This window comes from Coffea arabica, chromosome 3e (genome assembly GCF_036785885.1).
Source record: "Coffea arabica cultivar ET-39 chromosome 3e, Coffea Arabica ET-39 HiFi, whole genome shotgun sequence".
Taxonomy (NCBI): domain Eukaryota; kingdom Viridiplantae; phylum Streptophyta; class Magnoliopsida; order Gentianales; family Rubiaceae; genus Coffea; species Coffea arabica.
The window spans coordinates 5,306,792-5,332,472 of record NC_092315.1 but is presented as its reverse complement, the minus strand read 5'-3'; the positions used below and the strand labels follow the sequence as shown (position 1 = coordinate 5,332,472).

Below are 25,681 nucleotides of genomic sequence, written 5' to 3'. Positions count from 1 at the left end.
CTTGAGAAAATTAACTTCCAGCTATTAGTGGACATATTTGATTATTCCTGGACAGAAAATCTGTGGTTCTTGATGATACAATGGGGACTTCAGGCAACTCTAAGGGTCCTCACCATGGAAGGATATAATTACAAAGAGCTTTTTTTATTTGCAAGCTTTAAGCTAGTGTGACTTTGAACTCATGAATATAACTGCACAAATTAACGCAGTTACTGCTCATTTCATTTAGAGATAATTGCCTCAAATCAAGTTGAGGCATGAAGCTTGTTTACATTGGAATTATTGAGCAGCTGAAACTCGATGATCGTCTTTCCTGACTTCATTCTGTTAAATACTTAATTTTTCCAGATAATCTGGACTTTGAATATGCAAATCTGATCATATCAATTTCTGACACTCAAGAATATTGTTTCACTTCTCTGTAGAGCATAGACAACAAAAATTTGCTTCAGCTGGACTTCACTTTTGTCTCTGCTTGCTTCCTAGCCATGTACAAAGTTCTATCGAAATCGTCAGCCTCTTTTGACAGGGAAATAGCTTCTAGCCTGGCCAAAAAATACAGAGCTGTCCATCCCATCTTCTCTTTTATCCTGTAACATAAGTCTAGCTACTACTTAGAGGCCTAATCATGAAATCATATGGGAACTGACATGAGTAGGTCCTGAACTAACCACAGGATGATATGTACGGGCATCTTCCAAAGCTCTGTCAGTTTGAGTTTGTTGGGTGATTTAGGAGGACACAGGGTGCTCAGCAACATTTCAAAATCATCTGAGAAGAAACTGCAGATAGATATGACAGATTTAAATAAACCATTAAAAGCGGCCTTAATCGCAAGCACTGTTGGGTAATAATGCACTGTAATTGTTACCTTCCTTTTTTGTCATAATTTTCTGTATCATCTCCATGCTTGTTTTTATGGATGTTCTCAATGTATACAGGAAACAGAAGAGAAGGAACCCATCCCTACAAAGATAACATCAGCCACCACCAAATTAATAACTACATCCTACTGCTAAAATTGGATTTGCTGCTTCAAATCAGAAATCTTTTCTAGCCAGTTGTCTGCTCCCTTGCTTTATGCCTGCTGAACTGGAGATTCTATAGCTTTTTTTATCTAATCTTTCTAGGCAATAGAATTTTGGTTTTCAACGTCCAGGTCAAGAACAAATATGAGTAGGCATATAGAACTTCTTACACACCGGGAGAGAAGCATAACTGAATGTGACGTTGAAAACAATAGTCAAGATGGTAGAGGCAATTACATTCCATCCGATACCCCGAAGTCCTGATTACAGAGAAAAAAATCAATGCATTTAAGCTTGTTTCAATGTTTCCCTCCAGGTCTGGGATTACTCTAGTTAAGATCACATGAAATGAGTTCAGGTTTGCATTTTGGATTGCAAACAGATCTTGAGGCTATAGGAGTAACATCAATTCAAAATTTTGCCTCTGTAAGACTCTGAAGTTTACCTGCATATGTCTCCCAGGGATAAAGGATACCATCCTTATTAACATCAAAATCAGAGATATGTTGCTGAAGAGCAGTCCAACCACAATTACGGGGACCTGTACCAGCGCCTGAAGCTGCAACAGTAAAGGTCCATCAGACTTTGCTTCAGCCAAGTGTATATTTGCTAATAGTAACAGTGATAGGCTTATGCTTCCTTTCTGAAACAGAAGCACCTAATAGCATCAAAGTATTGAGCTAGTTTGCATTTCAGACCAAACCATCAGAAAAAAAGGGAGTGCAACATCTAAAACAATTCATGCTGGTCAACTTGCCTTAATTTGCTTATGTTTGGGAAATAGGGGATGTTCTTGGCTTAATTCAAATTAGATTTTCTCAAATCAATATGGTACCATATACATAACGTCCTTTCTCCTGTTTCTATTGAATTTGCCATACGGCAGATTACTCACTTCTAACAAGATGCTAGTAAAGATGTTAGCAAAACTCTTTACAATTAGAAAGAAAAAACAGAAATTTACCTCTGCGCATTCATCCTTCAAATTTCCACATACAAGTAAATCACACAGAGCAAATTATGTTCGAGTTTTGGCTTGAGGGAATCCAAATGCTAACTCTTTTTTTTCGTAAAATATTTCAAATGCTAAACTTACATTGCTTTGAACTTCCAAAATTTCTTTTGCTAGCAATTGATGCCTGGGTTGCCTCTGCTTTGTCTTCCACATTTTCTGCCATACCTCTCTCAAGTCTCATGAAAAATGTGCTGTGAAACTGCCCCTAAAATCTAGTTCAAGGAGCAGAAAGTTCTGCTGTTAAATTTTGCTGAAGTAGAGAATTCTTATACGGCAGGCTTACACTAGTCACAAGATTTGGCCCTCATTTGAAACTGCCAAACTCGTCAGCAACTACAAATTTGCATGACAACAACAGAATCAAATACGAAAGTTCATTCTTCAGCATTTCACGAACTCCTCAGCCTGAGGTGTTAAAGTTCGAACTTTTATTGCTCTAATAGTTGTAGGACCCTTCAGTCAAAAGGCTAAGTTCTTGTTATGAGTAAAAGATAACTTGACCGCCTTGCATTACGAAGTAAACCAAAAATTTTGCCTTGCTCTCGGGGTGAAGAGAATTCAGGTTCCATGTATCTTGACCTTATTGAGACAGCTTTTTTTACTCTGTTTTGGTGCTGTTAAGTTCCTTGTAATTGTTTTGTTTTTCTCTTTTTCAAGATCGGTAATTATAAAATTGTTTCAATCAACATCTCACTTTTAAAAGAAACAATACTGCCAATTGGCCCAAGTATAGCATTTTCCTGTATATTAAGCAGCCTAAACGTCGCAGCATGTCTCTCAATTTAAGGAGCAGTAGTTTACTCCCAGAATTTGAGTTGATTTGTTGGAACAGAGAAGATATGGTTGGAGAGTTATATGCTAAATTTGATCATAAAGGGTAGTTTTCCTCATTGCTATCATTAGTAGGAGGTAGGCTTTTTTTGGCTTCTAGATTGACTTGATCAAGTAGATTGTAGTGTTGGATTATAGAACCTGCTTGTCCACAAAATCTTAAGCATACACCAAATGCAATTACAATATAGGACATGCATAAAGAAGCCAATTTGCTTAGCCTTAATAGGCTTTGAAATTCCCTATTAATCTATGCATTTATTTATATCCAAATTGTTATAATTTTTTAAAATTATCCGATTATATCATTATTTTTTATTTTGATCTCAAGAACAATATATTTAAAAATTAATGACAATATTTTGAGAATATTTTAAATTAATTTACACAACATATTTCAAAGGCAAAAAAATGAGTCAAAATTGCAATAAAATTTGTAACAATTAATCATACGGTAAAATCTAGTCCTTCTTATATGAAATTTTATGTATAATTAGCACATGTGATGAAATTCATTATTAATAGTATTGATTTTCGAAAACAATTTTCAAATTAACTTTTACTAGAGTGTGATAGAGAGAGAATTTCTCCGATGTAACTGAAGAGAATTCTAATTCGTATTGTATTATATATCAACTTTTAATTGTATCAAATGTATTTTACAAACTAAATAGATCAGCTATCTTCAGTTTTTGTATTGAAAAGACTTCTTTCTGTTATTCACTTTCACTATTACATGCATGTCAATTTAATCATATATTTCTTCTTCTTCATTTTAACTCTTCCATCTCTCCTCCCACCCTTCTCACTCCTACTTAAATCATACACTAAAGTTACACTTTTTATTTCATAAGAGCGAAAACCCATGATCAACTAAATATTAGTGCAAATATTCAATATTCTTACAAGCGTAGGCTATAATAGGGCTGCAAATGAGCCGAGCCCCCCTCTTGTCTCAAACTGTTCCAATTGAATCCTAATTGCCCCTAAGCTATTTGATTGAACCAAATAATGTAAAAAGAATTTGACTTCACGGAGTCCGGCAATTTCTATTAAAACTAAGCAAGAAATTGATTTGATAACAGAATTACCAGCACATATATGATTATAGGATGATTAGACTTAGAAAGAAGTTTCATTTGATAGCTGAATTACCAACATACAATGATTAAGCTTGAATACCCTCATATCCGGGAACCAAAAAAAAAGAGAAACAGCAAAAGAAACCTGCATAAGCTTCTAATATATTTTCAGTGCGCAAAAGGATTACCATTATAATGATAGACTTAAAAAATTAGGCTTCTAATATACTTTTTAGAGTGCAGAAGGATTAGCATTATAATGATAGACTTAAAAAATTAGTGATTGAGAGTTATCTGCAACTCTTAGATTCACAGCATCTGTCATCCTATCATAGTTTAGAATCACAGCGTCTACCGTCCTACCATCCTATCGTATCTTTACAAAACAGTTTGTGTATCTTGATATTTTCCTAACTTAATTTCAGTCACCCCATGACTAGGCATGACTAACAACTGCTGCATTTTCTTGATGGAAGCTATAAATTAAGTCAGAATTGAGCTTATCAAGCTCAGTTCAATAGCTTTGGGGTTAAGAAGCCACTTAACAAAATTGTTAATCGTTAGTTGCAGAAGCAAATTAGCACGAAGACAGTTCCAGGGATTGAGCTATTTTTCAGTGCAACATAGGATCATTCAATCAATACGCCACAGAACATATTTTGTCAGCTTTTTTTTTTTTTTTGGTAGGATTTTGTCTAGAGGTTTGAAGCTTCAGTATATAGCTTCAGCATAAAGCATAAAATACCTTTCTGTAGTGCTAAAGCCGCAATTCCCACAAATGCAAATGAGATAATCTGATCATTGGCAGCAGACTATGTAATAACAAGGTACTGCTGTAAATTAAGTACATGCTAGCAAGTAGTCACATTGACCAATTACAGAGCCAGAAAAGATTTTTGAGTACAGTTTACATCAGAAAGTACCAAGTTTCAGAAAGCAAGAAAGCATGTAGCATTGGGAAAGCTGCCAGGAGTTTGCAATGTTTCTTCATCCTAGCTTGGATTCAACTCCAGCATGAATCTTAGCACAATATTCAAACAAACTACCATCATAACATCGTCTAATTGCTTCTTTGGATAGGAATCCATTCTCATCCCTAGCAAGGATATAGAGAACTATCCACTCTCCCTTGTTTACAAACCTGCCAGAGATGACATGGATCAAGATCAGCAGAGAGAACAATATGACTAAATAATGCATGTAAAATCTTACCACCCAAAGGGATCATATGCTATTCGATTGCCCTCAGTCATCTCCCAAAGTTCTCGCAGAGTTAGCTTGTCGGGAACAGTTCGAGCATACTTGCTAAACATGTTCTCAAAGTTTACTGGCACGTACCTGCAAAGTTTGTCATATGCTGGCAGTCATATATGATCAAGGATTTATAAATTTGAAAAAGCTTTAGCTGATTAGATACTCACCTTCCTTCTGTGTCATAGGTTCCGGAATCACTTCCATGCTTGGCTTTATGTATGTTGTACACATATATGGGAAAAAGTGGAGAAGGTATCCAGCCCTAACAAAATCAAAAGTGTCCTTAAGTAAGTGCAAGGAAAATATTACAAAGCTTTATACTAAACGTCAAGAGCATATGTGAATTATTTAAAGAAACTAGTTAACCCTCTGTTCTGAGTCCTAAATTGTCATGCTGTATTCCTAAAGGTTGAATAATGCAAATGAGTCAGCTCTAGACGTAAGAAAAACATAGAAAATAAAGGAAGAACAGCAGTTCCCATGTTATGAGACAAGGAAATTCCTTGCCAAAGCATGATACAAGATACAAACATATCATGACCCCATCATTCTCCATAAAAGATGGATTGCAGGTCTGATGAATCATATGACCTCTTATGAGACAAGGAAATTCCTTGCCAAAGCATGATACAAGATACAAACATATCATGACCCCATCATTCTCCATAAAAGATGGATTGCAGGTCTGATGAATCATATGACCTCTTTAAAAAGATGCATGAACTTACTGGTAGAGTACGATAGCTCAAGCCAACGTTAATGGCAATAGCTATGATGAGGGATGCAATTATGTTGAAACCAATTTGACGAAGTCCTGTGGCACATCAATATGGAAAAAAAAAACACAAAAAACCATTAAATCAGAAAACTCAGTCTAAGCAGAAAGGTAATCTAAGATGTATACACAGACTATTCAGAGAATTCTAGACCCGGTAAAAACTTCAAAACTGAACTTCACATAACAATGAAACTAATAAGATTCCAAAAGATGAACATCACATGATTCATATTGCTATGGCTCTAGTACCACTGCCTTCTGAGTCTTGTGATATTCTGCACCTAAAAGACACCAAGGGAATTGAATATTGCATGAGCTATTGCTCTTGGAAGTGGGGATGAACAAAATTATAAAAAGCAACAAACAGCCACAAGGCCTATGGGAAATTCTTGCGGTATCAGACTCTAATATACAGCAAAATTCAATCCTTGATCACTCGGAGTTAAAAGTTTCATCCATGAATCTTTTGGGATTGGGAGAATCAGAGGGCTTCTCACTTGCATGAACAGAATTTCAAGAGATAAAAATGCATCCAGCAATCCAAGTTCAATATACTTATAGTCTATATAGCTTCGTATAATTACACAATTGGATCAACCTTCTAATACGCACTAATTTTGACCATCGAGCATGCTGCCTGAACACCGTCATTTCTCCACGGTCTGGAAGTTACATAATGTGCAACAGTAGACAACATTGAACATTACATAATGATATGCTGGAAGATTTACATCTATACCAAAAACATGGGTTCAAGAATTTTGTAGTGCAACTGACTTTTGCCCTTGAGATTTTTAGAGTAAGCAATTACCAGCATAAGTTTCCCAGGGGTAGATGATTCCATTGTCATCTTGATCAAAGAAGGCAACATGCTGCTGAAGAACACTTAGATTGTGATGTCTATGGCCTCGTGTCCCATTAGGATGTTCTGTATCAGGAGCAGCCAATCCTCTAGCCATATCTGAACCCAAGCAAAGCAAAGAAAAATCATGACAAGACATGTTAATGCCTTAAGCTGTTACCTTTTACATATATCGTTGTTTGGAAAGGAAAAACAACAAACTATAGTGCACCCCATTTGTTTGAACCAGAAAAAGGGTCTGCCAGCAGATGATATGTGGAACATTTTTTGTGTGACATGCTATATCTCGATTCACATTGAATCCAATGGTATCTAAAGCAAATCTGAGTTATTCTCTTGTTCAAGAAATAGAAGCACAAGTGCATCAAGCTTCAATCTGCTACCTCGCTGAGTTCCATAATTCCCCCACCAAATATAATCACATTCTTAGGCCCCTGTCCTCTGCAACTAAACTGGCATGATTCCCTCTATAACATGTTCCAGCTTCAGTTTGCGTCTTCTAGATTTGCAAAAAGATTAATTACTTAGTATCTAAAACCATGATGTGTAACGACCACCTCGACTCTCACCCCATAGTCCGGGTCTTGGTAACATCCACTAGATATGTATCTCCCCCTAAATATGATCAGAAATTATACCACTGGCCCCTTATTTTACAATTATCATTATGCGAATCTTCTAACAGCTAAACAGCAAGGACTGAATCTGGACATCAGAAAGTAATAGTAGGTTGACCATTTAGTCTGCACGCTTTCTTCGTTTTTTATTACTCTGAACCATTTCCAATTGTACAGCACAATTTCAGCAATTTCTCAGCCTAAATGCTGTGATCTTGTATAAACATCTTGAATTCTGATGTAACTTGGAAATTATCAACAAAAAATGTTGTCAGCCTAAAGCTAATTCACAAATCTAAACTTCCCAGCTCCGCATAAAATTAATTATAGTCACTCAATCCATATATGTTTAGCGTAATTAAGTACCAAATCCATGTCAAATAGTCAGTAGACAAAACTACTCCAAGTCAGAATGATAAGAATCGAATTTCCATCACCTGCTACTAAATTAACACGATAAATTCCCTAAAGAAGAAGTCATTATTGGCAAATAACAAAACACTGCAAGTACAGGTGTAACATAAGAGGGGAGAGAGCTACTTACAAGGCTTAGGCATAAAAGTTTCCAAGTCAGTCCGAACATTCCTCTCCAGAGTGACGGGGGCAAGAGGAGCCACGGGTGACAATGCAGCATTCCTATCAGTCTCCAATGCCATCTCTCTCGATCCCTCTATCCTGATCAATTCTCCTTCTCTCAGATACTGATATTGAAAATTGATCCCACGAAATGGAAAAGACAAGATGATAAAATGAAACGTACTAGCAAAGGAAGCCGGGAAAAGAAGGGCAGCTCGACTGATGGTGTGGAAATTTCGTGGCAAACATGCACAGGACCTGCTTGCATGCATGACTCTCTTGCGTTTGAATCTTGCCATCTGGGTTCTCTTGGTGACACGTAGAGTAGAAGGCGTCATACTAGTTTTTGACGAAGGTAAGAATTGATGTATCAAAGGATTATTGCTCACCGAAAGGTATGGAAATGGACAGGGATGCAAGTTGAAAATGTGAATCACAAAGCTTGTCTTTTTTTTTTTTTTTGGTAGCAGCTTACAGCCTTGTTCTCGGCTACTTTAGATTTTGCAAAATTTAATTATCTCAATCAACAAAAACTACTCTTTAATTGATTATGTATTTTAACTTCTTTTACTATTAAAAAAGGGCACGCGTTAAAACGTTAAAATATATTTTAAAAGTTAGATTTTTTGAAAAAGTAAGATTAATTAGAGAAAGTGTATAAATGTAAGAAGGGTAATAATTATTAATGTGTGTTTGTATGTATATATATATATATATATATATATATATATATATATGGTAAGTTAGATGAAATTTAAATGTGTTAAGGAGTGTCCAATGAATCCTTAAAAATCTATAATTTGAACATAAAAACAAATGAGAACATCAAAAAAAAATTGATTATCTAAAATTAAAATTTATAATCAACTCAAATAATTAACTAAGAACAAGCCCTAAGTGAGCTCCCTTCAAGCACAACTTTAAAAATTCTATGTCAACTCTAGTCGTACTAAAAAAAAAAAAAGTCTTTAGTCGTCCCATTTATAGGGATGGAAAATAGGATTGTTAACTACAGACAAATCTATCCACTATTTTTTTTAATCTTTTATCTTTATATTTTAGGTGTACATTCATACTTTCGTGTATCTCGATACAAAATTAAGGATTGGTGGAGTTGTAATATGTCTATAATATTTTTAGAGATATAATCAAATCTAATTATAGCTAGCACTTGGTGTCCAAGCTTTTTTCTTTTATGATAACAAGCTTGAAATGTGTTCAAGCTTTATTTCTTTATGATAATGAATTTGAAATTGTATTCAACCTTATTTGATTATTTATAGATGAATTCAAATCAGATTTTATAAATGCAACCACCAAATAACTTTAGACTTCGTTTGGATTGGCTATTTTTTCAAAAAAACAAGGGTTCGTTTGGATTGACAGTTTTTCCAAAAACTGTTTTTGTCTTTGAGAAACAACTTTACTGATCAAGTAAGTCTACAGTGGGTCTTTAATAAAACGACGGCGTTTTTTGGCAAAATACCCAATTACTTGTTTTCGGCTTTCCTTTGTCGACGCTACTTTCCCAAATTGCCTTCTGTGCTGAAGGCGAAGACTCTCAGAACAGGGACCAGTCAGGAGCTTGTGCAAAGTACTCCTCTGAAGCACCATTGCCGGCCATCGAGAGGCAAATTTGTGAGTAATCAAAGCAGATTTCAGCTCGCAACCTTCGAATCCAGCCTCCTTCAGCTCGCGATTTCAGCTTGCGACTTCACTTCCAAACCTCCTCTGAGCTCCGACCCCCTCTTCGCTCTTCGATCCATCTTGCTAGTACGCCCCTCTTTGAGAGCGACCTTGTCTGCAAGAGCCCATCCTCGCGCTTCAATCCGGCTTTCTCTTAACCCCCTTTCACAGCGAGCAGCACATCTCGAGTGACTGGCAGCTCCGACCCCTCTTCGGCCTTCGATTTACTGTTAAGGTTATGTTTCTAAGGCATTTTGCGGCTTTCACTTTACTGTTCTTGCTGCGTATTGTAAAGAATAATGCGTGGGTTGTTCAAAATTTGATGTCCGGATGCCCCAAAAATTTTACTGTGAGGTCAAAATTTGCTTGCTGCTTTCAATTTTCCAATTTGGCCGTTTAGAGGTGTTGGACAGTAGAGTTAGAGATTAGTTGTGCAGAGTATTGTGGTGTCTGAACCAAGTCTCGGCAATGCTGAAAATGAACCATGAAAAATTGAACTGGTTTGAATATTGAGACGATAAACTGGCCATGCTCTGGATTCAATGTCAGATTTCATTTTGAAAAATATTGAGAAAATCTCTTGACCACAATACGGCATTGACTTCAATTCATATCAGCTGGTCATGAATTTTGTTTGGTGCTGTTTTGCCGGAGTTGGTGGTTGCATTCGATAATCCTTATATAAATTTACCAAGAAAATGACCTTACTTGCTTGAGATTCATTAGAATTGCCTAAATTCAGTGAAAGAAGCATATGTTTGTGCTTCTGATGGAAATAAAATATTTGTTGGGCTGCTTCTGATTGTGCTTTTTTGGGATATTATTCCCCCCATGAGTGTGTCTCGCTTTGTTGAAATGCGACCCTATGGAGCCTGTTTTCGTATTATTGTAGTATTAGTTCTTGTGTTTTTACCCCAAAATGAACTCTCTGATGCTATTTCTGTGATTTTAAATTGTCTTCTCCGGCTATAGATGAGATATTGGTATCTGCAGTCTAACTTCATACTGCTGTGCTGTGCTACAAAACAGGGTAGGTTGGTGTTTTCATTGCCGTTGTCTAAGGTTACATGCCCCCTATTACTCGCCGTGCTTCCAAAGGTAGTTTGTGTGGCTCTGACTCTGTTTACTGCCTTGTTTAGTGCGACTAATTTTGACTCGTGTGTAAACACAGCATTGAAGACGAAAAATTGTGACAATTGTTGGGGATCCAACTCAGCTTGGGGGGAAAACGATTTACAAAAGTGCATTTCTAACTATTACAAGGTAATACATGCTAATCCTCTACTTTCGCTACTTATTATTTCAAATAGTTTTGTCCGGCCGATAGTATAAGTACCAACCGTTTCTGATTGCCTTTATTTATGGGTTAATAAGATGAGAAAACAAAGGCGCAATCCAGGCCACCAGAAAATTTATTTCACTAGGCAGCAGGAAATAGAAATTGCCAAGCGCCTAGTCAGCATGCATACAGCTAGTGAAATTAGGGACAATAATATTGGTAGCTACGTGGTTCCCGAGATTCAACAGCAGTTGAACTGCCAATTTGGCACATCGTTCACATGGGACAGCATAAGAGCCAAATACTATGCCTTGCGAGAACTTACCAAGCTGTACATTGCCTTCAAGAGGCGGGAAACGGGACTGGGTTGGGATAGCCAGAACTTTACCTGGCTCATGGACGATAGCAAGTGGGCTGAGCTTGCACAGGTATTTTTTGTCAAGTCAACTGTTTTTATATCAATTTGTCTATTAAAAGTTAATCAGATTATACGTGCAGCTCCCTCAAATAACCTTTTGGCTGTGGTTTTTTTTTTTTTTTGTCAGCTGAACCCAAAATATTTAAAATTTCAAGATGACTGCACCGTCTACCACTTGCTTGAGGAGGTTTTTGTCAACCAAGGAGCAACGGGGGATTTCAGCGCTGGCTTTGAGAACGAGCCCCGTACTTCACCCGAGGAGAGATACATGGAGAACCTTGCCCAATCGTCACGGGAAAAGGGAAGGTCGGACGCTACGCACGAGGGTGTTGAAACTGAGTTAGTAGGGGCAAATGCAGCGAAAGGGAGAAAGGGCAAAGGAAAGCGGAAATCGGGGGACATGTCAAGCGGTAGTCCTATGTCCACCGCCTCCCATTCAGCTTCTGATAGGTACATGAAGGCTCTTGACACCATTGAGTCCCTGGTTAGTCGCCATAAGAGCAGCAGCATAGGCGTGTCAGTCAGTTCTCCGGACAAGCAGTGTTCCGGCCGCGGTGGCCCTCCCAAAACTGCCTATGAAGCTGCCATGGATCAACTTCGGGGAATGGAGAACGTTTCATACGCAGCCAAAATGGCCGTGGCTGAAATATTGAAGGATAAGCAAGAGCTGGCCATTTGGAATTTAGCACAATCGGACGCCGACCGCATCACATTTATGAAAATAAAAGGCTGTTTCCCGCCTGATACGCAGGAGCCCCCTCCCCCACCTCCATTGTAGTCGTTTCGCGGAAATCGGGAGCTTGTATCTGAGACTTGAGTTGTTGACTTGAGTTGTTGATTTCTTTATAGCCAACTCAGCTATTGTAGCATTTGCTACCGATACATTTGAGTGTTTTTTTTTCAGAGGTGTTGTGATTTGTCTATTTGGATTTCGGCCCCTTACTGGCCATGAGTTTGTTCAGTTTTTATTGCATTGGGTTGGAGTTGTTCAGTTTTTATTATTATTGATGATGTGTTTGTGGCATTGACTATCTTGGTTAATCTCTAAATTCAGGGGTGCTTTGTGTCCATGAATGCCCTGGATATTATATGTCGAAACGCAGGATTTGAGTTAATTGTGTTTGGTCCTCTGTTGGTTACTATTTAAAACCATGTGGTGCTTATATATTTTTGGGGATGACTTTGTGGGATAATTTCTAAGGATAGGATTAGGAATGTGGTGCTAGTTTTCATTAACAACAGGTTACTCATTTTAAGGCATTTGTTCATAGCTACAAATGTTGTGAACTGAAATGGCAAAGTAACATGCTGTCCTTTATGGTTTTTATCTCACAGGTTTTGTTGCTGTCCAAATATTCACTTATTGGCTTGTTAGTAGCTGTCTTGACTTGGAATCTTCAAAAACTGTGGTGAATATATATTCCAAGAGCTATTGCCATATAAACAGAAATTAAACTGGCGGATTTTTTTTTCAGATTTGTTGCCCGAAATAGCATATAACCTGCCTTCTTGATTTGCTGATGCTATATAGCTATTTGCCAGTATGCTTTAATTAGGAGATAATGGCGTTGTTGTTGATCATGCCTTTTGAAAATGACCTTTTTTCTCAGGACCATGAGTGACTTTGGCTGCCGAGATCACATTTGGAAATGGAGTATGAGGATTATTTGCAAGGTGGGGATTTCTTCGACGAAGGAGATGAGGAGGAGATACTTTTGACTTTCATCTACTTTGTGCTTGCTGGTTTGGCTCTATTCGACCCATATCTAAACCCTGTGGAGCGCCGACGAATTCGAGATGGTGCACAGTCGGGTGCTCAATGGGTTGTAGAACTCATAAACGGCCATTGAGATAGAATATTCGACAACCTTCGAATGGAAGCTCCGCTTTTCCTGCAGTTATGTGATTTGTTGATTGAGAGGGGCTATTGGGAGCCCCACCCGACAGGACGGGTAGGCATTCACGAGTCTCTCGCCATTTGCCTTCTTTGCTTGAGCCATAACGAGCGACATAGGGTGCTAGCCGAGAGATTCCAACGCACAACCGAGACCACGGACCGTCATCTACGACGATGCCTTCGATCTCTCGTTCGCTTGGGACGCCACTTTGTCCGGCCGATAGATTATCACACGACGAATCCAAGAATACAGAACAGTGCTACGTTTTGGCCCTGGTTTAAGGTTAGAGATATTTTGTGAAATCTCTTATTAATTATAATCTATATGAGACTGAACGTCTACTTATTCTGATTAGGATTGTGTTGGAGCTATTGATGGAACGCATGTTTCAGCTTGGTGTAGAGCCGAAGACAGGGAGCGTTATCAGAATAGGCATGGCGGCTTATCGCAAAATATATTAGCAGTGTGTGATCATAATATGCGATTCACTTATGTCAGGGTAGGGTGGGAGGGTAGCGCACATGATTCTAGGATCTTAAAAGATGTCTTACTTGATCCTAATTGTGCTTTTCCACGGCCACCAGAAGGTAATTTGGGTATTAAATCATCCATTTGGAATTTATCGCATGACATTTCTTAAAACATTTATTAGTAATATCTATAATGCACTTAACTATAATTACTTTGTGTGCAGGGAAGTATTATGCGGTCGATGCAGCATACATGAACATGCCAGGATTTATGGCTCCCTTTAGGGGTGCACGGGGAACCCAACAGGAGCGGGCAGCAAGAACACTTTTCAACAGACGCCATGCATCTTTACGGGGCATTATAGAACGCACGTTTGGTGTTCTTAAGAAGCGATTTCCGATACTTAAGGGCCCCATGCAGAACTATTTGATGGCGACACAGAATAATATTGTCCTGGCTTGCTGTGCATTGCACAACTTTATGCGTGATAATGTCCCGAATGATGCATATTTTGTTGAAGAAGAGACTATTGCAGCACAGGCAGATAATATAAATCATGTGGTGGATCAAATGGCCGGCACAGAACCACTGGATATGTCGCCTCAAGGAATTGCTGGTTGGAATGAATTCAGGAGCGCCTTGGCAAACAGCATGTACTATCACCAACATTAGTAGCTCCATTTTGTCGTTATCTATGTAGTGCTTTTGTAACTAGTGGGCGGATTGCGAATGGCAAAGCATAAATAATGGTTCCACGGTGGCTATTGTATATGGCATGTACACTTATGCAAAATTTCTATCTATTAAGTTTACTTTTAATTATACCAGTGGTGTACTGCTAAAGTATTTTGGTGAATGAAATTTATTGATTTTTTTAATGCCCAATTTGAATGGATGTTTTTCAAAAATAGCTAATAAAAATAGCTTGTTTTTGAAAAACAAGCTGTTTTTCAAAAACAGATAAATCCAAACAAGCTTGTTTTTGAAAAACAAGCCGTTTCTCAAAAACAGCTAATCCAAACAACATTTGCTGTTTTTCAAAAAATGAATAGTATAGTTTTTAAAAAACAACCCCAAAAACAACCAATCCAAATGGACCCCAAGTTTTTTCAAATACAATGTTACGGTAATATACAAGATGTTGGTTTTTTGGGGCATAAACTAAGAAACAACACCTTAGTGTTGCAAAAAAAACTTATAAGAGACTTCCATTGAAGGTGGAAAATGAGCTTATGTTCTACATTCATCAACTCACTATTTATAGTGATTACATGAAACAAACTAGCAAAATATCCCACTAACAATTATCCTAAAAATCTCAACAAAATATAATCTCCTTCTACTAGCAAATCTTATCTAAAATATCTGTTAACAAACCAACATGATCTTTGGTTAACAAATATCCTTATTTTTCTAATAACTAAATTATTTTGATATCAAACATAATCTAGCAAAATATGTAGAAAAAGTTGCATATCCCAACACAAGAACTCAAAAAAGATCCCATCCATATTAGTATATCAAATATTTCAAAAAAATTTTAATATACACTGCTACAATAAACTGTTACAATAAAATATTTCAAAAACATCCCAAAAATAATTAATGCAAACGAAGTCTTTTGGTTCATCATATTAAAATTTTTCTAAAAACAACCAACGCACAAACAAATAAACAACCCAACAACAAAAAAGTGTATTCATCGAGTCCAGACCAAGTGGCAAGCATCCAAAACCATTGAACCGCTCCACCTTTGGTGCTTATTGGACCTCCAAGATTGGGCAACCAAAATTTGAGGCCCAAGTCAACATCCCATCAAAACGCTAACTTAAGAGAGACAAGGGGAAGAAATCTGGAAACAGAGAGAGAAATGGCGAGCGATGCTGCGGCGGCTGTAGAGGTAACAACATCGGCCGATGCACCGCCGGCCACGGTGGACGCAGCTGCAAAATTGCCGCATAAGGTGGAGAGAAAGTGGTCGTTTTGGTGCGATAACCCATCTAAGCCAAAACAACAAGGAGCAGCTTGGGGAAGCTCTTTGCGCAGGCTCTACACCTTCGACACAGTTGAAGAATTCTGGAGGTATATTATCCTCTCAAACATGGACAAATTTGTTGATAAATTCATGTTGTTAAATTTTTACGTATATATTTTGTATGTATCTCGTGTGATTGATTCAGATTTCTGAATTTTATTGGATTCTAGGGCTTCAGTATTATAAATTTGAGAATTCGGTATGTTCTTTCTCTTATCAGTCAGATTTGTTGATTTCATTGTGTTTATAGATTGACGGTTAAGATTAATTACTAAAGTGTATCTGTTTTAGGTTAAATTTCTTTTTAACTGATCCTGTAATTGGTTGTACGAGGGGGAAAAATATTTAGAATCTGTATTTGTTCTTTTTCATGCAAATGAAAAAGACAGCTTCTTTTTTGCTAATGCGGTTTGGATTGTCAGAATAATAACTGTAGCAGTGACTGCCCTTTAATTAAACAAAATCGAACACTTTTGCTTTTAGCGCATCTGACAAGATAAATCTGTGTTTCCCTCAAATTTGGGATAGAGGAAACTTTTCAGAATTGTACAACGATATGAATCAACTATATTATAGTTCCCTGAAAATGTGAAAAGCTGATGCAAAGTGTACAAGTCCTGGTTTGGCTCGCAACCTGGTCTCCTCATTTCCAATAAAAGCTGATTTCTCCTAACTTTAGCAACTAAAAGTTTTCCACGGGCGAATAGATCCAACTTTTGATTCAATTGTGGGATTTTTTTATTGTTTTTGTTGGGGGGCGGGGCGGCGCTAACGTGACAAAAACTGGGTGTCCTGAATAGGACAGCTCGATTAGAGAATGCTACATTCTTCAAAATCGTTCAACCTAACTGACAGCACATAATGTCTCTTTTGTCGTGTTAAACATCAATTAACTATAAACATTCAGGTTTTTCATATGTACCTGTAGCATCATGGTAAAACTAACACTGGATGTAAGATTCAATTGTTGTTATGTGTCGGTTAAAAGAACAGCTTTTATTGCAGCTTGTATGATCAGATATTTAGACCCAGCAAGTTAGTGATAAACGCAGACTTTCACTTGTTCAAAGCTGGGATAGAGCCAAAATGGGAAGATCCTGAGTGTGCTGGTGGAGGCAAGTGGACAGTTACTAGCAACAGAAAAGCTAATCTTGATAACATGTGGCTCGAAACTGTAAAGATCTTATTTATTTTTTGGACTTTTTGTTGATGCTTTTATGTCATTGTATTTTGTTAAAACAAGGTCTTGGAGCTGAGTTTTTTGTTATCTTGTTGATTAACCTATGGAATTCTGCTGGACAGTTGATGGCTTTAATTGGGGAGCAATTTGATGAGGCTGATGAGATATGTGGAGTGGTTGCCAGTGTGCGTCAAAGGCAGGACAAGATTTCACTCTGGACTAAAACTGCTACCAACGAAGCTGCTCAGGTTTTGGTCTTACAGTTTTATCTTATGTTTATATTCTCATATTATACTAGCTTCTAATTACGTATATCTGCAGATTTTAATATGGTCTAAATGCATTTAAATTAGCATTATTTTCTGTTGTTAAGCTTCTATTGTTAGTATTGGTTCTAGTTGTGTAGTCTAATTATGACAATATGTGGATAATCCCTGAGGAATCTTTCAAAGTGTGTAGCATTTAGAGCATCAAGGTTCCCTAGCTTCTCTCCTTCTTTTTCCATTTTTTTGTTGAGGGGAAAGGGGGGGGGGGGGTGCAGTTTACAGTTGTTGAACAAAGATATGGGCATAAACCTGGCAAAGGCTAGCTTTGGATGGTTATACTAGGTATCCTAATGTTCTTATGAGCCCTAACTGTACGTGGATTAGTTTTAGGCACTTAGCATGATAAGATTCCAAGACTAGATAGGTGTAATCTTTATCAAAAAATTTACATCCTCTAAAGCAAATTGAGTTTCTAGTTGGCTGTTGATGTTTGGATTGTCAAATCTAGGAGCAACTTTTTAACTCATGCATTTTTTTTTTGGGGGGTGGGGGTTGGGGGGGCGGTGTGTGTAGGGTTTTAATCTCCTAACTGGATGTTATTGTATCTCTTTTGGAACTTCTTATCCATTGAGTGTTTTCAGTTAGACTGTAGAACTTATTAAAAGATATTCCTAGAATCTGAAAAGTTCCAAAATTGGCCATGCTTGAAATTCTCATCACTGAATACCTTCACAAATTGAATATTTCCCTAAGCGTCTCATTGGAACTTCTTGATTTCTTCTGTCTGCTCATTAAGAAGAATAATAATTTAGGCCTGGTTTTTGTGATCCAGATGAGCATTGGAAGGAAATGGAAGGAAATCCTTGACGTCACAGATAAGATCTCTTACAGTTTTCATGTAAGTTTTATTTGGGTTATTAAGTTTCTCATGTCATGATATATATTTTTTTCTTTCTCAAGCTCGTTTTGTATATGGCAGGATGATTCTAAAAGGGAAAGATCAGCAAAAAATCGATATAGTGTGTGAATATGCACTTGAAATCGACAGTGTTAACAGGCACCTGATTATACTCAAAATTATGTGTGTGTGGCATTTAAGTAGAGATGCGGTTAATGACGACAATCAGGAACACCCCACCACTTGTGTCACTGCAAATTGATGTAGAAGATATTGCTTTGCGCTTTAATTTTGATGTAACATTATCATGCGCCAGTTTTGACCTTTGCAATCTAGGTGTTTTTTAAAAAAAATATATATTGTTTCAATGTAACGTTGTCAGATGCCAGTTTTGATTCTAGTAATACTGAGATTGTTGCCTTTCTTCCCTTTGTGTGAGTTGCTAATTGTCTTCAAGCAAAGGGGTTTTACGCAATTTGACTGAGTTTTGACTGGATATTGGAATTCTCCGTACTTATAAACAGTTACTAGAATTCCGGATTGCTTTTTGGTACTGTTTGGATTTCTATTTTTGTCAAAAATTTTGTTTCATTTTCTGTGAACATTTATTTTAAACATTTATCGATCATTTTTTCATTTTACATACATTATGTTCTAAAAGTGTTACAGTAATTTCTTTATCAAAAACACTTCAGAAAATGCAATCTAAGCAACCTATATGCCTGCGTACACTTTGTGGTTAACCGTGGAGCCTTTGTGAAGATGTGTACTATAAATGAGATGACAATGTGAATTATGTTCTGGGTATCAGAAGAACATCAGATATTGCAGTGGCAGTTTACACAATCTCTCAAGCATTGATAATCCTGTGTCCATGGTGGTGAGGAGAATGTACCATATCAAGCAAGGAATCCAAGTTTTTCTCCATTCTTCTTGGCTAATCGAATCAGCCCTTGCCTTTGTTTTGAATCTGCTCCTATTTGTTTGCAGAATTCATTTATTACCTGAAATTGCGAGTCCTGTTACTCATAAGTTACATAAGCGAAAACTGGCACATAATAGTAGTCTCAGTATGAAATGCTTTGGATAGAAAATTATTGGGATTAATATTATAATATTTTTTTATATGATGTATGTGAGATAAAAAGGTAATTAAGAGTATAAAAAGTTGTTGAAAATGTGTTTATGATATAAGTTAAATAATATTTGAAAAAAATTCATATCCAAACAAAAGAATAGTAGAGGCATTCTTTTACATCTAGTTATTCTAGTTACCTAGATAATATCAAGGATATCGAGATGGGTTCGTATGGATAGTAATTGTTCGCCAAATTTTATTCATTTGCCTCACAAACACATTTTTTAATTTTATTATATACATCACATCAAAAAAGTATTAAGTATTTTTTTCAAAAAATTATCTAAATTACTCAGGATTCATTTTAGAATATTTGATTCAATAATAATTAACAGAAATTTGTTGAACGAACTTGAAATCCAAAAGCAGAGAAAGAGGAAAATTGCTCGGAGAACATAACAAGTTCATCGGCAGAAAATATTGAAGATAACACAATTGCATCATCCGTCCAAGGTTGTATGTATAAAAACAAGAAAGGCTAAAATGCTAGTACCAGCCTTTTTTGTGGCCAGGCAATATTTTTCAATTAAAATGTCACTTAAAATCCCTTAAATAAAGCTAAAAACTTTCACAAGAAACCACCCTACATAATATCTTGCAAGTTTTAAAAACCTAAAATAATCATCCAACTATTGTTTCTCATGGAAATATTATGTTCAAACTCCAATAATTGTTTCTCATGGAAGAAATATGTCAATTAGCAAAGAAAATCACTAAGAAAAATTAATATTGGAGGTGGCTCAGCTTGGTACCTGTGAGTGTAAAGAAATGGCCTTTCCCCTGAACTGATTGAATCGCTTTTTGCCAATTATGTTACGTGCAACAATAACAAGAGGAGCAAACAGTCCCTTTCCTTCATTAATATTTCCCATCATCGGCTGTAATCTGACCGGCTTCCCCACTCGAACATGGCTAGGAACAGTCTTGGCTAGCATGGGATAATCTTCCCCACCCACTGATTTTCCCCAACTTCCATGAAAAGAAGATGATAAACCCCCTTTAAACCCAGTCGCACAAACTGCTGCAGCCATTGAAAAATCACAAGTAGACCTAACTTGAAAGATTTCCTCTTAATTAAGAAATCTAAGCACAGAGGTTTTCTTGTTTTACTTTTCTTTTAATCTACGTTGCGGTCTTCGGAAGTTTTGATGCTGTCCTGTTGTCGTGAGAAGATGTGATGATGAAGAGGTGTAAGTATGAGAGCCTGTGGTTTTTATTGGATAGAAGAGTTGGAGAAATGTGAGGAGATATTAAGAGCCACGCATGCATGCTGGTGGCAGGTGGCTTGGATTTTTGCCTGTAATTTTCCTCTCCGTGTATTTTTACTTGAATAGAATCCTTTCCCCTCGAGCTCGAGGATCTTTTTCTGCTATTTCTGTGGTTCTTTCCCATTCTTGTGGAGCCCTCCATAATTTTTTTGAAGTCCATGACCATAACTCGGAAGCAAATAATGAAATATATGAAAAATGGGAACAAAATTTTTTGGGTGAGTTCTTCATTTTCAAAATTTTTCATTTCCTTTGCTTCATTTTCTATATTACCAACACAAATTTTATGCGGTTTTATGATGCTGTCAAGAGACAAAGTTTCACCTGGTAGTATTTAATTGGCACTTTTATTCGTCAGGTGAATTTCTCAAAAGCTTCAGAAACTATAGGAAAAAAATGTATTCGAAGAAGAAAAGGATCCATTTATCAAGAACTGCAAAAGGGAATTGAAAAAAAAAAGAAGAAGAAGAAGGAAATCCCATTTATTAGGACCTGATTAACTATGGAAAATTACAAGAAACAATTTATAAATCAACGTACAGGATTGTTGTCGTGTTCACAAAAAAATGCTATTCTCAAACTTGCGTATTTTCTTTCTTTTTTTTCTTCATGAATGTGAACATTATTTTTGCTCATGGCAGCCTAAGCCGCTAAGTGTGGGTCGGCTAACCACAAATTTAGTGGCTTTGAATCAATTTCTGGCCGTAAATGTTTATGTCGGAAGAAAGTGCTTGGCAACCAGAAGATTCATAACTTTGGTTGTAAACAATGATTTTGAAAGTTCAAAGTGTGGTAGGAAAACAAGATACGAAGTAAACTTTGATTGAAATAGTTTTCATATTTGTATCGTTGAAACGTGTCTTCTTGCTCGTTTGGTACAATAATGAGGACATCAAGATTCATGAATTTAAAGGTCAAACTTGACCAAAACTTTTCAAATTCATGGACATTGAGTTGCAGCATGAAAAAAGAGTAGACTGTTGTTTGTGTTTCGTATGGAGACCATTTGTTTTGGTTTACTGGCTGGAAGCCTGGAACTTGGAAGGAAAGGAATAGATGAAGAGGGGAATTCAATATAATGTGATTCAAGTCCTGAAGTTCTTTTTCATATTTTGTTTGGTTGTTTTAGTTGAGGTGTAAACGAATCGAGTTTAATCGAGTAGTTTATAATCTTATTCAATTAAAATTCGAACTCAAACTCATGTTGATCGAATTTGAGATCAAGTTCGAGCCGTCTGAATTATTTAACGAATCGAACTAGAATTTAATATTTGAGGTTCAAAAGCTCATCGAACTTAATTGAATTCAAAAGCTCATCGAACAGAAGAAAACAAAAAAAAAGGGGAAGGAAATGACTTTGTTTACAATTGACGATTGAGATGATTAGACTACAATGCTCATATTCATCAAGCGTTCATGTTCTTCTTCTCTTTATCATCCAGGCAAAACAAAAGATTCCTCAATAAATTTTTTCCCTCGTTTAACATTAGATTTCAAGTAATTAAACAAGTTTGTAACAATTACACTCTTTTGTTACTAATTAATCTCGGATCAAGTCTTTATCCACAGAAAAGTTGCTAAGGTAACCATCAAGTCCTAGCTTGGGATAAAGTAAAAACGAACTGCATTCCCTTTTAATTACTTGAAGAAATAAGAGAGCATTTGAATTTGTTTTGGAAAATTCTTTCAACTGGTAAAAGAATGCATTTGTTTTTAAAATGTTGGAACTATTTGGTTACAGTCACTGGATGCCATTCTTGGAATCTCCAATCCATGAAAGCTTGGCTTAGTTACAGTCACTGGGGTGCCATTCTTGTAATCTCCCTTTCATTTCATTCTTTGAATCTGCATCCATGAAAGCTTTGTCATTATTATTGGTTAAAAAGGTGCTCAGTTAGAGACAAAATGTTTTCACAAAGAAGTTTAGGGTAAAATCTCCACTTAAGCATTGATTTGAGTTCAATATGCACACAAATTTTGACTCCAAAAAACAAAAATATTTATCTTTAACTCTGATGAATTAGTCCAAGTTGGAGATATGCTTAAGGCTACATGGTCACACACGTCACAAAAATTGAAAACAAGTCAAAAAAAAAAAAAATGCAAAACACACAAATGACAAAATGACAACACAGATGAAATATATACTGTATTAGTTCTAGCGAGTGAATCACCTTGAAGGCCATGTGCAAGAACTCAAAAGTTTCATGGGATAGAGATGAATTGAAAAAAAAATGATGGGGTCAAATTAAATATTGAAACTTGAAGGTCTACTCTTGAGTTTTGACTCTGCTGCTCTCCCTCTTCCGTTGCTGACCAAGCTCTCCATCCATTGTCAAGCCACACCTCTCCATCATCAAGGTAGCTTACATAATTCTTCCCTATTTGATTTAATTTCGTTTGCAGATTCTACAAATTCAATCCACAAAATTCTCAAAGAAATCCTTGAAAAAACACAAAAACAAGAAATCAGTCCTATTACTCTGCAAGAATCAAGAATGGTATTGTTTGCAACCCATTTTCTGGCGTTCCTTTTCCTTTTCCCAGTCGGCATTCGCCGTCTTATATTCTCACTGTCACTGTATCTCCAAAACCCATCTCAATTTACATCAAAAGCATGGTATTTTTCAGGACCCAAGTGGAAAAATGGGGACATGTACGCTCTTCTTTTAGCCCTCCCAATTGCCTCATTTTCCCACATTTATTTATTTTTTGCAATTTCAGGCCACCCCAATTACAGATTCTCATTCTTGGCACAATCTTTGTTGATCTTCATCTTCTGGGCCCTCTTAGTTCTTATAAGTTTGAAAGAAAGTTTGGATCTTTATGTAATTCCTGAGAGTTTTGTGTTTATACTTTGTGGCATTGCTTTTGTGATTGAGTATTACATGAACGGGCAAGGGATTTTGGGACTTGGTGGAGTTGCTTATGAGCTTTTAGGTGGATTAGCACTTGTTTGTGCTGCTTGTTGCTTGTATTTGTCCATCAGCCCATCGGCATTTTTCGCTGATTTTTTGCTGTCGTCTGGGCTTGTTCTGAAGGCTGTTTGGGTTCTGCAAGTGGGAATGTCTTTGTATACTGATGCATTTAGTCTAAAAGGGTGTGAGAAGATGGCAGTGAGTCGGGGAAATAGGGAGATTGATGTTAAGTGTGAGCTTGAAGAGGACAAGTTGAGGGGTGTGGCATTGACAAATTTGCTGTTCGTTGTGCATACCGCACTGGTTTTGTTCATGAGCTTCTCATTGCTTGGATTGTTGCATCGACATAGGAGTAACAGGTCTCGGGAGGTAACGGGACCATTGCTATCTCAGATTGGATCATCAGAGGGTATTGTGATGAATCCACTCCCTATATTTGAGATAGAATGAGGATTTTACTGGTAAACAAGTTTAGGTAGGAACTTTGAGTTGAAAATCTGGCAAAAAATTATTCCTTGTTCTCTACAGACAGGTATACTTTGACATTTTTCTCAGCAAACATTGCTGCTATACAGAATTTTGTACTTGACTTATGCTTCAATGAAATGAGTTGTCAGTGTTCTTTATTGTCATTGGTTTCATGTTTATATACTCATGTATGTGTATACGTTTTTGAATATATCTCATAGTCATCAGTATATAAATTACTTTTGAAAATTTGGCTAAAGATTGATTGGATATTTAACCATGTATTATGCTTACATCTCCGCAATTGTGTATTTTCGCAATGTACTCTATAAAAAAGTTACTAGTAGATAATGAGCACAATTTTGTATAATTAGGACTCTATAACTTCTAACCAGTTGCCACTTTGAACAGGGCAAAGTGCAAAAAATCCTTACTGCTTTTGATACACTACTGCTTTCATGAGAGTACTTTTGCTCTCATCTTTTTCGTTACCTCTGTTTTATGCATGTTTCAGTATGTAAAAAGATGTTAAGATAAAAGAATTAACATAAAGGATAGTCAGTCTTGTTAAAAATCAACTGCCAACTGAGCAACTTACTTCTATTGTATCAATAGAGAACAAAAGGGACGTCTTTAACTTATACCTGCGCAAGGCTTTACGCGAAACTCCTGTAGATGACAGAAATTTGTACTGTACCCAGAAAAAAGAGGTCTAGTAATTTGATATTTGATCCTGCTTACTCTTTACTTTGATTAGAATTCTCTGTTTCATGCCTTCATGGTGGAAAACATGCAGAAATTCTTACGTTTGGTTATTGAATTGAATAGCTCAACTGGAATGGTGGACTACTAGATAAAACCAATTATTCACCTGTATTCGTTGTCAGACTTAGAAAGTTTTCTGGAATCAGTATGTACCTCTCTTGTGATATGTTGGGATGAAACTGTCTGCCTTTCTTATTCCACAGTTCACAGTTGTACAAACATAATCCACAAAGAGCAATATGTTGCAGGCCAAAGCATGAAATGAGAAATAGTTCTTGGATCAATGATCAAAGCTTAGTGGAGTGCCAAAATAAAACTAGACTGACGTTCATGGATTTGAAATTCATTAAGGTTGATTATATCTTAAAGAAACTGAAATTATGATCTTTTATGAAATTATGATCTTTTATGAGTGGTTAAGGTTGATACCTCAGGAGTTAGAGGTCCTGGTTTCTAATCCCCATGTCCCCCTCCCTGTTTCTTAAATCCCACCCCTCCCTTGCTAGAAAAAATTTAAAAGAAAAACTGAAATTATGATCTTTTATCAGTGGTGATATTAGAATAACACTGTAAAGATGATAAAGAATCTATTTGTCTAAAAGTAATTTTGAGATCTAGTTGCTTAATATTCATTCCTCAAAGTAACTCTAACTTAGTGGGACATAGATAACACGATAGTCCCTAGGATACTGCAATGGTTCTTTGAACTGAAACTTAACTGAACAACATTTTGTTTCTTGTTCTTAACTCTTGCAATGAATTTCAAGTGTTCCATGCCTGCCTCTTTTAGATTGTTTACATAACCTTCCAAAAGCTTGTATTGCACAGCTCCAATAAATTGGATAAATTGGGATACAGCAATGGTTGTAACTTTTCTACAAAATGGTCTGCAGAAGTAACTATGTGATTACTGGGAGAGAGAGAGGAGGGGGGGGGGGGGAGGAGAAAGA

At 36.7% G+C, this 25,681-nt stretch overlaps 7 protein-coding genes across 7 annotated transcripts; 4 read left to right on the top strand and 3 right to left on the bottom strand.

Annotated features, from left to right (window-relative positions):
• Positions 1-306: 306 nt before the first annotated feature.
• LOC113737938 (peroxygenase 1-like) lies at positions 307-2,255 on the bottom strand. Its single transcript, XM_027265074.2, has 6 exons — positions 2,125-2,255; positions 1,474-1,587; positions 1,203-1,288; positions 872-966; positions 672-782; positions 307-590 (listed from the first exon to the last, which is right to left on the bottom strand). The coding sequence occupies exons 1-6, from the start codon at positions 2,222-2,224 to the stop codon at positions 449-451; spliced, it is 648 nt and encodes a 215-aa protein (XP_027120875.2). The 5' UTR covers positions 2,225-2,255; the 3' UTR covers positions 307-448.
• Positions 2,256-4,725: 2,470 nt separating this feature from the next.
• LOC113738066 (peroxygenase) lies at positions 4,726-8,229 on the bottom strand. Its single transcript, XM_027265230.2, has 6 exons — positions 8,012-8,229; positions 6,800-6,949; positions 5,939-6,024; positions 5,378-5,472; positions 5,169-5,294; positions 4,726-5,097 (listed from the first exon to the last, which is right to left on the bottom strand). Exons 1-6 carry the CDS (start codon positions 8,121-8,123, stop codon positions 4,944-4,946), a joined length of 723 nt encoding a protein of 240 aa, XP_027121031.1. The 5' UTR covers positions 8,124-8,229; the 3' UTR covers positions 4,726-4,943.
• A 1,351-nt stretch (positions 8,230-9,580) lies between these two features.
• LOC140038611 (uncharacterized) lies at positions 9,581-12,424 on the top strand. The gene is made up of 5 exons (XM_072083989.1): positions 9,581-9,964; positions 10,759-10,827; positions 10,901-10,992; positions 11,104-11,436; positions 11,554-12,424. Exons 2-5 carry the CDS (start codon positions 10,797-10,799, stop codon positions 12,202-12,204), a joined length of 1,107 nt encoding a protein of 368 aa, XP_071940090.1. The 5' UTR covers positions 9,581-9,964; positions 10,759-10,796; the 3' UTR covers positions 12,205-12,424.
• Positions 12,425-13,075: 651 nt separating this feature from the next.
• Positions 13,076-14,467, top strand: LOC113737937 (uncharacterized). Its single transcript, XM_027265073.2, has 3 exons — positions 13,076-13,249; positions 13,680-13,911; positions 14,019-14,467. The coding sequence occupies exons 1-3, from the start codon at positions 13,076-13,078 to the stop codon at positions 14,465-14,467; spliced, it is 855 nt and encodes a 284-aa protein (XP_027120874.1).
• Positions 14,468-15,628: 1,161 nt separating this feature from the next.
• Positions 15,629-18,602, top strand: LOC113736208 (eukaryotic translation initiation factor). The gene is made up of 5 exons (XM_072084543.1): positions 15,629-15,877; positions 16,836-17,004; positions 17,133-17,258; positions 18,109-18,174; positions 18,256-18,602. The coding sequence occupies exons 1-5, from the start codon at positions 15,666-15,668 to the stop codon at positions 18,301-18,303; spliced, it is 621 nt and encodes a 206-aa protein (XP_071940644.1). The 5' UTR covers positions 15,629-15,665; the 3' UTR covers positions 18,304-18,602.
• Positions 18,603-18,927: 325 nt separating this feature from the next.
• LOC113736206 (protein PROTON GRADIENT REGULATION 5, chloroplastic-like) lies at positions 18,928-20,488 on the bottom strand. Its single transcript, XM_027263062.2, has 2 exons — positions 20,065-20,488; positions 18,928-19,178 (listed from the first exon to the last, which is right to left on the bottom strand). The coding sequence occupies exons 1-2, from the start codon at positions 20,341-20,343 to the stop codon at positions 19,074-19,076; spliced, it is 384 nt and encodes a 127-aa protein (XP_027118863.1). The 5' UTR covers positions 20,344-20,488; the 3' UTR covers positions 18,928-19,073.
• Positions 20,489-23,078: 2,590 nt separating this feature from the next.
• Positions 23,079-23,948, top strand: LOC113737936 (uncharacterized). Its single transcript, XM_027265072.1, has one exon. The coding sequence runs from the start codon at positions 23,079-23,081 to the stop codon at positions 23,946-23,948; it is 870 nt and encodes a 289-aa protein (XP_027120873.1).
• Positions 23,949-25,681: the final 1,733 nt, after the last annotated feature.

What these genes read in the sequence shown, in the direction of transcription:
- LOC113736208 (XM_072084543.1), top strand. Translation starts at nt 15,666, where the DNA reads ATGGCGAGCGATGCTGCGGCGGCTGTAGAGGTAACAACATCGGCCGAT. An exon ending in ATAACATGTGGCTCGAAACT is followed by an intron (nt 17,005 to 17,132) that starts GTAAAGATCTTA and finishes TCTGCTGGACAG; the next exon opens with TTGATGGCTTTAATTGGGGA. An exon ending in CTACCAACGAAGCTGCTCAG is followed by an intron (nt 17,259 to 18,108) that starts GTTTTGGTCTTA and finishes TTTGTGATCCAG; the next exon opens with ATGAGCATTGGAAGGAAATG.
- LOC113737938 (XM_027265074.2), bottom strand. Translation starts at nt 2,224, where the DNA reads ATGAGACTTGAGAGAGGTATGGCAGAAAATGTGGAAGACAAAGCAGAG. An exon ending in TTTTGGAAGTTCAAAGCAAT is followed by an intron (nt 1,588 to 2,124) that starts GTAAGTTTAGCA and finishes TTACTGTTGCAG; the next exon opens with CTTCAGGCGCTGGTACAGGT. An exon ending in CCCGTACATATCATCCTGTG is followed by an intron (nt 591 to 671) that starts GTTAGTTCAGGA and finishes CTTATGTTACAG; the next exon opens with GATAAAAGAGAAGATGGGAT.
- LOC113738066 (XM_027265230.2), bottom strand. Translation starts at nt 8,123, where the DNA reads ATGGCATTGGAGACTGATAGGAATGCTGCATTGTCACCCGTGGCTCCT. An exon ending in AACTTTTATGCCTAAGCCTT is followed by an intron (nt 6,950 to 8,011) that starts GTAAGTAGCTCT and finishes GCTTGGGTTCAG; the next exon opens with ATATGGCTAGAGGATTGGCT. An exon ending in GCATATGATCCCTTTGGGTG is followed by an intron (nt 5,098 to 5,168) that starts GTAAGATTTTAC and finishes CATCTCTGGCAG; the next exon opens with GTTTGTAAACAAGGGAGAGT.
- LOC113736206 (XM_027263062.2), bottom strand. Translation starts at nt 20,343, where the DNA reads ATGGCTGCAGCAGTTTGTGCGACTGGGTTTAAAGGGGGTTTATCATCT. An exon ending in CCATTTCTTTACACTCACAG is followed by an intron (nt 19,179 to 20,064) that starts GTACCAAGCTGA and finishes TCGCAATTTCAG; the next exon opens with GTAATAAATGAATTCTGCAA.
- LOC113737936 (XM_027265072.1), top strand. Translation starts at nt 23,079, where the DNA reads ATGGTATTGTTTGCAACCCATTTTCTGGCGTTCCTTTTCCTTTTCCCA.
- LOC113737937 (XM_027265073.2), top strand. Translation starts at nt 13,076, where the DNA reads ATGGAGTATGAGGATTATTTGCAAGGTGGGGATTTCTTCGACGAAGGA. An exon ending in CACAGTCGGGTGCTCAATGG is followed by an intron (nt 13,250 to 13,679) that starts GTTGTAGAACTC and finishes TATTCTGATTAG; the next exon opens with GATTGTGTTGGAGCTATTGA. An exon ending in TTTTCCACGGCCACCAGAAG is followed by an intron (nt 13,912 to 14,018) that starts GTAATTTGGGTA and finishes CTTTGTGTGCAG; the next exon opens with GGAAGTATTATGCGGTCGAT.
- LOC140038611 (XM_072083989.1), top strand. Translation starts at nt 10,797, where the DNA reads ATGCCCCCTATTACTCGCCGTGCTTCCAAAG. An exon ending in TACTCGCCGTGCTTCCAAAG is followed by an intron (nt 10,828 to 10,900) that starts GTAGTTTGTGTG and finishes GTGTAAACACAG; the next exon opens with CATTGAAGACGAAAAATTGT. An exon ending in AGTGGGCTGAGCTTGCACAG is followed by an intron (nt 11,437 to 11,553) that starts GTATTTTTTGTC and finishes TTTTTTTGTCAG; the next exon opens with CTGAACCCAAAATATTTAAA.